Genomic DNA, 11,411 nt, shown 5'->3' with positions numbered 1-11,411 from the left:
AATATTTTAAAAAGTTTATTTTAGTAACATTTATATGTACCTTGAAAGCTTTAGATTTAAAAATTTTGAGGTAGGTCTATGTTTAAATTCTTACAGCATATGTTCACAATACTTGGTTCTACATACACACAAAATTCATTTACACTACTTACGTACGTTTTAAAAAACTATGAGCATTTTTTACAAACATATCTTTTTAACAAAAATGTTTTAATTAATCAGTTTTAGATGTTAAAACGTAATTAAAGTTATTTCGGTTTAAAATGTACGTACTGTAGTTTGAGAAAGAATTGAGGTAATTATAAATATAAACTACCAAGAGATGGCGTTGGTAACATCTTAAAAAGTTATATTTACAATTGTAATTCAGACTAACATTGCACCATTCCGGATAAGGCATGCGGTATTATATAAAAATATTTAATCTATAAACAATTTAATGGATTCAATTCCTAATGAATTATTATCGGATAAAGAAATGCAAAAGGGCTTGAAAACTGGACGCGGAATTAGGAATCTAATATTATTAATAATAAAAAATAACAGCTTGTGTCAAATATTTATTTAAAGATTAACACAATGTTTTATAAATAATATATCGAAAAGAACTTTTAAACTAAAATTTATTACCTTCAAATTATTTGTACAAATAAATTTAATCAAAATAAATATAATATCATTTGTCGTATTGCAATAGTATTAGTTCGTATTTCAAAATTGCTGCAACCACCTAGAAAAATAAAACAATTATTTTTTGATGTAATAAATTATACCGAGAAATCAACTTTAAGCTTTAAAAGTTTAGGATGTCTGGTGGCAGATTTTTTTTTTAATTCTAATTACTTAGCAAAGGAGCACAAAAATACCGGCAATGGCCTTAATATTGCGGGTTTATTAGTTAAGACGTAATTTTGGATGAAAGAATAATTAGCGTTAGCAATTGCAACGTATTTAAAGGCCAATGATTAGTGTGCAATTGTGATCCGACAGTTTTGTTCTTGATACATTTACGAATCATAATCTTAATACAAGCTCTTTTCCCTTTATAAAGTAAGAAGCAATTTAAATATTTTATTTCATGAAAGTTTCTTATTGTAGTATATTGTGATTGAATAATTATATCAAGAGTGACTTACCCCCAATAATGTTTGTCTGGACAAAACAAAAAGTCCCAAACCGCTTAGTGCGACTTCATCGTGCGATAATTGACATATTAATCTCTTTATCTAAAATCAGTAACAAATTTTACTTCGACAGGTTCCATTTTCCTAATTTATATGGGCAAATGGCAATTTATATTTAACTGTTTATAACAAATCATGACATAGTATCTAATATCTAGTACCCTTAGTTACTTATAAAACATTTTATCTTATTAATATTATCATCACCATCCTCTGCTATATTCCCAACAAGTCCAACAGGTAGATAAACCTTGTTTTTTTCGACGACCTTAACAAGTTTCTCTGTCCACCTTGAAGATAGACGCCATTTACTACGCTTGCCGTGTTCTCCACTCTAGAACCTTAAAGTTCAATAGGGTAGTAGTTCTAGCGTTCTGTGTGCCATTTAGACTGCCTACTACTACTCAACTTACTAATTCGTTGGGCTGTCTTCTTATAATACCCTAAAAACTGGTTACGGCGTAAATAAACAATAAAACCTTTAAATAAATATTCAGTATTCATTAATTGTTTGAATTTGGAACAGGCGGTGAAAATTAATTAAAAGAGAAGATTTATAAAAATAATAAAAAAAAACAAAACACTGTGAAATCATGCGTGTTTTAACACAAATACGAGAACATTGTAACAACCTATTTGCAGTGTAAAGGGGGGTTGAGGAATTATTTTTCATAAAAAACCGGGAGCTTATGATCTAGAGAGTGTATTACAATAGAGCTACCGAATAAATATTACCTCTTTATTGTAAACAGAGCTCCGGCAAGAACGTAAATGAGGTAACGAACGTTGAGATTGTAAGCTTACGTCTGCCCCAGCCAAAACAACACTACAGGCCCTGAATAGCAACCAGCCCAGCGACATTATGTAGTACAAGCGACTTATCCATGGTCTATTCATAATTCTGAAACAATCACATATACTTCCTATTTAAAATACTTATTTATTTACCTATCGGATGGATTTTAATTAATAATATAAAGTTGTTTTAAATGTAACCGACGTAGCTTAGTGGATTGTCAAGTTGAAGGCGCAGTTAGAAGGATACCTGGTGTACAGGATCGACGGCCTCTCAAGAATTAAGGTTCTGAAATAGAGACCACGGACCTACAAACTCAGCGAATGACGTCCTTTGACAAGAGAGGTGATACTTTGAAGATCACCGGAAAAGGTAGGACGCGGGTTGGTTCTAACCGATCCTATAGGAAATCTGTAGCAGGGGGCCGATGTACAGTAATGGATGTCTTATGGCTGAAATGTTGATGATGATAAAACTCTTCACAATCTATTTTATTTAAGAAAAGGACCAATATTTAGCCACTTCCGCAAATGCAGTCGTAGTAGTGCAACAAAGTGCACCGCCCGCCAGCCCGCTGATAAATGAGCATATGGCAGACAATGCGAATTACACAACTACCACCATTAAATCACTCAACACGTGTTTCACCCCTCCACGGGGCATCTTCAGGAGTTATGTAACACCGATTAGTGCCAAACACAGAGACTAATCCATAGTTTGTTGCACGACTACGACTGCATGTGAGGAAGTGGCTAAATATTGGTCCTTTTCTTACTTAGGATGGACTTCCGCAAAATAACGCCTGATTCCATTAAATCTATTTTATTGTTTACACATTCACATTGTGTAACAATTATTATTTAATGTATATTTCGCGCCTCGCAAGGGTCGAATGTGGTTGGTGATAGAATGAATATGGCGAGACTTGACACACGTATAATCGGTGATGGTCAGAAATGTCCTCACATGGATAAAACCAATCGAGACGGTATAGATGCATTCATAATCTAGTACTGAATTTCGTATCAACGAGTCTTTTCTACACGATTTCAAAATCGAAACCTTTTCTACAGACAATCTCCTTCGAGTAACGGAGATTTTTAGTTACATGGCCAAAAAGAACTGACGTAATCTTGAACAATGGATGATAATTGGGAAGTTCCGAGTTCTCGAAACTTCATTATACGTTCCGAAATCCATGAACAAGTCGCGCAGTATAAACTTTTTAAGACTTTTTTTTATATACGAGATACTTACTTGATTCCAAAATAAAGCTGTAAACAAATGAAATACAAGTTGTTCATATTTGATAATAAAATCAAGGGTCCAAGCCGATTAGCCAGTAAACGTATTAAGTTCGCATGATTGGCGTATGCTTGACGGAGCTTACGCCATGTGCTTGTATTATAACAAGTTGAAAAATTCACCTGCAAAAAGTATCCTTCGTTCAAATAGATGACAAATAGCGATTTTTTTAACTTATCCATACAAGGTAAGAAACACCTACCAGTTTTTCGAAAATTATATAATTTTTCTGTGAATGTTAGTAATTTTGCGTATATTTCTTATGAATTACTAATTACCAAATCGACCAAAAAAAATATTTAAACTTCGAATATGAATATATATATATATATATTTTAATAAATTCTCCATGCATTTGTCGGACGATTCAAAAATATTATCGAATAAATGATCCTGGCATACAATAAAAATATTGAAGAAGAATGAGGGAAGCCCAAATCGCAATAGAAGTATCAACTCAGGTTACGAAGAGATGAATTGTGGAAGTAGAATTATATTATTTTTTTAACCAATTGCCGTTATTGACTAAGTAATAAATTAAGGCGAACAGCATTTGCTTCAAATTGGACCAACGCCTTATTTATAATAGCGATATATGAATACGCTCCGCTTATGCAGATTGTACCATATATACCAATGGCATGGTACGCGAATATAAAGGACTGCACCTCTTCCCGCGCATCGTGACCTGTGAAGGCTGCGACGGTCATATGATGCGCCCGCGCAGACTAGATACTAAATACGGCTTCTGCTTGCATGACCCGCTTTTCTCATTTTAGCTTGTATTGTAAATTCAGTTCTTTCCTTTCTATTAGTACTAAAGTTGCAACAGTTTAATTGGGTGATATTAAACTAATCTTTTACCATATCTGGTGAGCCCGAAGTGATTTGAACACGCAACCTTCTGATTTAATTATTGTACAATCCCATACAATGTACATATTAACTATCCACTACCTTATCCTTTCTCTCCATGTTATGGTTGTCTGTTTTTACCTTATCCGTTTATATTTTGATGTTAATAATGTTTATGTATATACATACAAATGTATATATATGTATATATTTAGAGATACTTACATGCTTATGATATCCACCTCGATTTTCACGCTTAACCAAACTGCATGTATAGTTGTTTAAGGTACAATAACGAGAAGTGAGACCGACGCTAATTAAAATTATAACTAAGTCTTGAATATTCCACAAAACGGTTGCCAATTTACTGAGAAAAAATATCGGTACAGCAAACCATAGAGTATACTCCTCTGTAATATTAAAAAATAGAACAGTGTATTAGGTAAATACGATATTAATTAACTAGAGGTATATTCAATCCGTCAAAAGAGTAAGTTATATGCAACGTTGTTTGTTATTATACTTGGAATATATTAAATGGAAATTATGACTTATACATTTTGGTTTATTTATTTCAAAAGGTTTTAGGTAATTCATTAAATGTCTCCAAAATTACAAACATATACTAGATATTTAGAGCTTTGGATTTAATTTGTTAGATAAAGCTTTCAATGTGTAAGTACAGATCGTCGTTTCAGTCCACAGACGGTAAAAGCTTTCCCTAAAGATGTCTTAGGTGGAATATAACAGTTGGTCAAATATCTCCCTTCCGCTTTTTTGCTCTTTATTCAATGCTTTATAAAAAGTGTTACAGTGATCGGATTTAGTTCAAATATGCGCCGTTTTGTTCGATAATCTGTTTCCATCTAGACGGCAACTTCATAATACCTCCCTCGTAGAAGCCCCCCTCCTTATTTGCGAAGAACTCGGACAGCCACTTTTCACAAACCTCTTTTGAGTTCAACTTTACACCACCAAGGGCGTTCGCCATGGACAGGAACAGGTGGTAATCACTTGGCGCTATGTCCGGGCTATATGGTGGATGTGATAAAACCTCCCATCCGAGCTCCCGTAGCTTCTGACGAGTCATCAACGAAGTGTGTGGTCGGGCGTTGTCCTGGTGGAACACTACACCCTTCCTGTTGGCCAATTCTGGACGCTTCTGGTCGATCACCTGCTTTAAGCGGTCCAGTTGTTCGCAGTAGATGGTAGAATTAAGCGTCTGGCCATATGGGAGCAGCTCATAGTGGATGATTCCCTTCCAATCCCACCAAACACACAGCAAAACCTTCCTGGCCGTCAATCCCGGCTTGGCCACTGTTTGGGACGATTCACCGGCCTTCGACCACGACCGTTTTCGCTTGATATTGTCGTATGTGATCCATTTTTCGTCGCCAGTCACCATCCGCTTCAAGAATGGGTCGAGTTCGTTCCGTTTCAGCAGCATATCGCAGGCGTTGATTCGGTCCAGAAGGTTTTTTTGCGTCAAATCATGCGGCACCCAAACATCAAGCTTTTTTTTGTATCCAGCCTTCTGCAGATGATTTAAAATGGTTTGGTGACTAACTCCCATCTCCTGGGCGATGTCACGAGATGCCACATGCCGGTCTAACTCGATGTAGCCCATGATTTGATCGGTATTTGTCGTCACAGGTCTTCCGCCGGCTGGCTTATCCATGGTGTCGTTTTCGCCGGCTCTGAATCGTCGAAACCATTCCTCCGCAGTTCGAAGTGATAGACTACCATCCCCCAAAACACTATTAATCTCACGGAACGTTTATCTAGCGGATTTGCCTTTAACGAAGGAAAACTTTAAAATAGCGCGAATTTCGGCGTTAGTGAACTCCATGTTTACACGTCTATAACTGTTGAACGCAATATCCAAACTAATCATGCATAGCGTCGTTTTGTAGGTTATGTCAAGACCTTTCAAATTATGTATAGTATTGCCAGATACGAGCTCTGTAGCGCTTTGTACATAGCCGCGAAATTCAAAAGACAAAAAGGCGGAAGGGAGATATTATTATTTGACAACCTATTACCATACGACCACAAAACCCGCCACGCTGGGCAGGCGGGTTGGCGACTCCTGTATAGTATTATGGTACGCATAGGACACTTCTACTCATCCTCTGTAAACTTGTTTATGAGCAGTGGCAATACTACATAATTAATGTACAAAGTGTGATTACATATATGACTTTATCGCAGGAATCGAACCCGCGACGTGTTACCTCAAGTCTCTTTTCTTACCGTCGGGCTATCACTGATTATATACACCTTATTTGTTGTCAATTAATTTAAAGTTTAGTTTTAAATTCAGATAATTACATATAAAAATTAATAATTGTTCATTATCTGCCTCAACACACTTTGTACTGTTAAGAGCTATTGACCGGTCGCATTTAAATAAAAAAAGAAATTAATGGTACCTATTTAAGAGTGATCTTTTTATATAGGGTGACTTGAAAGAGATATAAAAGCTTTAGAACTTTTTGCTGTCAAATGAGCTGTACAGCCTATCCCTGTAAAGTTATTTCAATCACCATATATTATCTCCAATAGCAGAACATTTAAAATATATATTGTCTGCCATTCACAGTTCTCTAGAAGTATATGAACAATATAAGATAAAGACATCGTTTGTAGGTAATTAACAAAAATATATACTAACGTGGTCGTAACAGAAATCCATGAGAAAGCAGAATATACCTCTTAAAGCACTCGTCGAGGGAACAATAATCGAATCCAATTGCTGACACCATACTCATTATATGTTCAACTAAAAACAAACTTTATTAACGTCTCTTGTATTACATTAAAACCTAACCTCTTATACGTTGTTTTATTATTAGTATTAGACACTAGAGAATGCTGAATCGGTACGTGATATAGCCAAAAGACTACGAAAACTTTGTAACACAATATTCATTGACTTTGTTTCTAATTACCTTATGATTTCTTAATAAGGCTCCATCTTCAAAGATACGATATTTTATCTAGAATAAACTGTATATTATGTATCTTATCGTGTACAATAAAGAATATTAAATAAAATAAATAAACTGTTTATTACAAGACTATATTATCTTTGTTATTATATATTATCCCCAGCAATCAAAGCACGGGTTTTTTCTTTTACATTTTAGATTAGTAAGTGAGATATTTGATATTTTATCGTTTCATCCCATATACATCCAATGCAAGGTAGAAGCCTCTCCCAAAGATATATATGAGAGGATATACCATAATTGCCACGCGTGGCAGGCGATGAGACGATGTCTGCGTAGTATTATGGTACGCAGAGGACGCTGCTGTCTATGCTCTGGAAACTTGTTGTGAGCAATGGCAATCCTTTATCATTAATAAAAAATGAGTGAACTTTATAACACTGTATCCCGGGAATTAAACCCGCGACCTAAAATCGCAGGTTTTAGTCCTCGTCCGTTGAGCTAACGGTCGGTTACTTTGTGTTCAAATATTTGTGTATGTTCCTCGTAAACCATGGATCGAATTCATTGTTTCTAAGGATATTTATTTTAAATCATTGCAAGAACGCAACGTGTAAATCTGGATGCCGTAAGTTTGTAAATATATACTTCAAGATCGTATTATATACCAGGAGCTTGCTGTACACAGAAAACAATATTGTGAACCTCAAGCTGAACGCTTAAAATGCAATAATTGTATGCAGTTGCATTAAATGGTCATTATAAAGAGAGTTTTATTTAATATTAAGTGAAACTATTTTATCTCGTCTCTCGGCATAAAATAAAATTTAGAAAGATTTTTCAAAAGTATTTCTTACCACAAGCGCATACGCCAGCAAACTTCAGGATCAAACTAATTCTTTTTTTAATGTACCTATCAGGGGTTATTCGCAAGCCTGATGACAATTCTGTTCTTAACCAATAGCACGAGATTTCCTTCCATGCACTGACGAATTTCCAATTGAGTATCAGCGATGTTATTGCATTCGCATAAAATATTGATCCGGATAATCTCCCTATTAAGCTACCTGAAAGTTAATATTGAAGTTAGGTTTTTAAAGGCAATAGTAGGAAAGGTAAGAAAGGCAGGTCTGGAAAATAGTGAGATGGTTGAAATGGAAGCGGCTGGAAAAGGCAGCCTTTTGCGACTGGCAAACAGACCGAAAAAAGTAAATAAGTAAGAAGTTACAGGTTACAATAGATTTTATATTAAGCTTGACAAATGTTAGTTTTAGCAAGATCTAAATAACTGGCTATATTAATATTATACGATGCAGAGTTATACGTGCTCTTGCGCTAAATATTAGCGGTTAACCACCATAAACAATATGAAATGTAATATTTACGTCATACAAGAGATATGTATATCACATTTTTATGTCTCCTTACATGACGTTTGTTCCCCTCTTTAGTGAAGACATTGACCACTTACAAAATATCTGTTTAAATTCCTTGTTTTATGTTATATTTATGGTGCAGTCTCAAATTAATCATGGTCACGTAAGCCGACTGGTACGGAACCCTTAATAGCATTAACTTCGATGTTTTATTTTGTTAGTTACCATTTAGTTTCACAATTATTAAATAAATATAATACACTTGAATACGGTCGAGGTACAAGCAAACGTAACTGCAAAATCTCTCTGTAATTCCTATCCCTATCCCTTGCTATATACTTATCAACATACTTGAAAAACTTAAGTCAAATATGAGCAGACTAGTTAATTTCTGAAATGGGATTCTGAAGCTGCATTGCTAGGATTGTTTAAAACTTCGATAGGAAGATGAGACGCGAGTCATCAGTCATGAGGACCGTATCCGGTTCCTCTTCCTACAATTCGATGGACCTGGAGCTCACACAGTTATCCATGGAACAAAAATAACATCTTTATACCATGTACTGTTTTCCATGCTAAGAATGAAGATTTGCATATTATTTTATTCTAGACTTCTTGATAATTTACAGTAATGGATAAAAGAATTTTGTTTACATTTTCCTAAAGTTCATATTCGTAAATGTTGATTCATTGTCAATAAAAATAAAAAACGGGTGAGACATAATCAAAATTGATCAGAGTGATTACAATATATTTATTATGCGATGTTAATGTTGGTACTACTGTGACGGATATTTGTTAAGACCTAAATAATTCTTTGTTGTAATTTAAAAAGAGACAGTAATGTTCCTGAACCTATGCTCGGATTTACACCGTCTTATATTCTTAAAAACACGATCGTGTACTGGTAATAAAATGTTGACTTACGTTCTAAGTACAAAACTATTTTCTTTGTATGTCTATAGTGCATTTAAATTAATTAAATGTATTAGTAACTCACGACCAGCTGTTGTGTATACCGAAATTCCAGTCAACGCTCGAACTAGCTTCCATATAGCACATGCTTCCAAGCACACTAATGATGATAGTAATATGATCGCCCAACTCATTGCTAGATTTCCACCGTAAACCGGTATTCCGATATACTTTGTATACGCCCATATCCTTGTTATAAACGGAAGATACTCCTGGAAAAAACTTTTAACTACAACAAATTTTCCATTTTATATATACGATTAACTCACTCGGTATTTCCCTTTGGGCCTCATGGTTAAGCTCATAGAAGCTCAATGAGCCATGGAGAGGAATATGCTTAGATTTATCTACAAGATAGAATCATGATTGAGGAGATCTACAGACGAACAATCGACATAGCCCAGCGGATCAGCAAGTTGAAGTGTTAGTGAACAGGTCAAATAACGAGCTGATGAAATGTCCTCTTCGACCTTGAGTTTCAGGAGGCAAGACCACGGAGCAGCGAGCACAGCGTGGGATATTCTGCCATAAGGCAGACAGATAGAAGAAGGTCGTCAGAAAATTCCAGATACGGGTTGCTTCCAATCGATTCTATTGGAAATCCAAACCAATGTACAGCACTAGAGGTCGCTAAAATGATGATAAAAATAATCAACTCACATTATTCTCTCTTGTTTTGGTATATTTATTAAAAGACATTAAAATATTGTGTTTACAAATACTTTTATACGATTCCGTTGACTTACACAGAGTAGAGAGTACTAATGTTTACCGTAAAATATTGATTTCACTTAAGTGTATATAAAATATTAAATCAGATAAAGTTTGTACCAAAAACTAAGTAAGTAACTTTTAGTTATTTTATCAAATGTATTTGAAAATATTCGTGTAGATTTCTGAACGATCGATCATGGACGAATAATATAATTATATACATGCACGTTAGTTAAACAGCCCTTTAGAACGCTTATTCTAAAGTCCTATTGGTAAGTGTGCGTGCTGCATTATTTTATTTTATTGTAGCATAGAATTGATCATCATCATTATTTCTATTATTACTTTGGCTGAAAGACATATATATCCATTCATCATAACCTTCGAATGCGACCTGTTAGAAGCGGCCTACACCCAACGTCTTCTGACGTTAACAACGTCGCTTGTCAACCTCGAGGATCCATCCTCCGGTCTATGCTTCTCTTACCGTGATCTCTACTCAGTATCCAGCGATTACCAATTCTGTGCTCAAAGTAACGAAACCATTGCAATTTCAACTTGGCAATCCGCCGGGCCATGTCAATAGCTTTAATATTTCTACGAATCTCCTCATTCCTGAGGAGTCACAGGGTGTTTTGGTTTGTTGTTAAATAATTTAGGTTGTATTACCTTAATATATTTCACGCTGATGATTTATAAAGACATTCTAAAATTTAGTCAATACAAATGAATCAATATTATCACGACATTCAGTGACAAGTATTATGATTAAAAAAGAAAAGTAAATGTCCAATTTAAATATTTTCAGTCCATTTCTCTCTTTACTACTCTTTTCCATTGTTGCTATTTTATTTCATGTGTATAATGTCTATACCGCGAATAATTTTAATATGGTTAATATTATGAAAAATTGATATTGTCATAATAGATTTGAGTTTATCCATAAGTTTGAAATATGAATGGGTAGGCTCAAGTTGAAAAGAGAAGGCTTTTACGGAATGACACGTTAAAGAGATGGGTGACATAATTATTCATAATAACGAACTACATACGTTATTACACTTTAGGTATATTTTTTCATCTATTATAGACTCATCTCAATAAAACTTATTAGTATATTATTATTAATGAAAGGGTAAGAATGCTATAAAATATGCTAGCTAGCTATTACGTTCTCTTTAAATATTTCAAAAGTTAAATATTGAAGAAAAATAAAAATAAGATCAAATTTTGTGGATTATTTAAATTTTCCTCA

General features: G+C 34.5%; 1 protein-coding gene across 1 annotated transcript; it reads right to left on the bottom strand.

Moving 5' to 3' along the window:
- Positions 1-676: 676 nt before the first annotated feature.
- On the bottom strand, positions 677-9,735 carry LOC137929910 (gustatory receptor for sugar taste 64a-like). Its single transcript, XM_068773039.1, has 9 exons — positions 9,712-9,735; positions 9,468-9,654; positions 7,949-8,158; positions 6,815-6,922; positions 4,383-4,550; positions 3,238-3,421; positions 1,920-2,085; positions 1,137-1,226; positions 677-730 (listed from the first exon to the last, which is right to left on the bottom strand). The coding sequence occupies exons 1-9, from the start codon at positions 9,733-9,735 to the stop codon at positions 677-679; spliced, it is 1,191 nt and encodes a 396-aa protein (XP_068629140.1).
- Positions 9,736-11,411: the final 1,676 nt, after the last annotated feature.

This window comes from Battus philenor, unplaced genomic scaffold (genome assembly GCF_028537555.1).
Source record: "Battus philenor isolate CCGP_79_NKW_IND1 unplaced genomic scaffold, ilBatPhil1.0.hap1 SCAF_5, whole genome shotgun sequence".
Lineage (NCBI taxonomy): Eukaryota > Metazoa > Arthropoda > Insecta > Lepidoptera > Papilionidae > Battus > Battus philenor.
Note: the sequence above shows the minus strand (reverse complement) of the source record. Positions and strands in the feature narration are given on the sequence as shown.

Coding starts and splice junctions, on each gene's coding strand:
- LOC137929910 (XM_068773039.1), bottom strand. CDS start 9,735: ATGAGGCCCAAAGGGAAATACCGA. Junction 9,655..9,711: donor GGCCCAAAGGGAAATACCGA/GTGAGTTAATCG, acceptor AGTTTTTTCCAG/GAGTATCTTCCGTTTATAAC. Junction 8,159..9,467: donor GGTATACACAACAGCTGGTC/GTGAGTTACTAA, acceptor ATTAACTTTCAG/GTAGCTTAATAGGGAGATTA.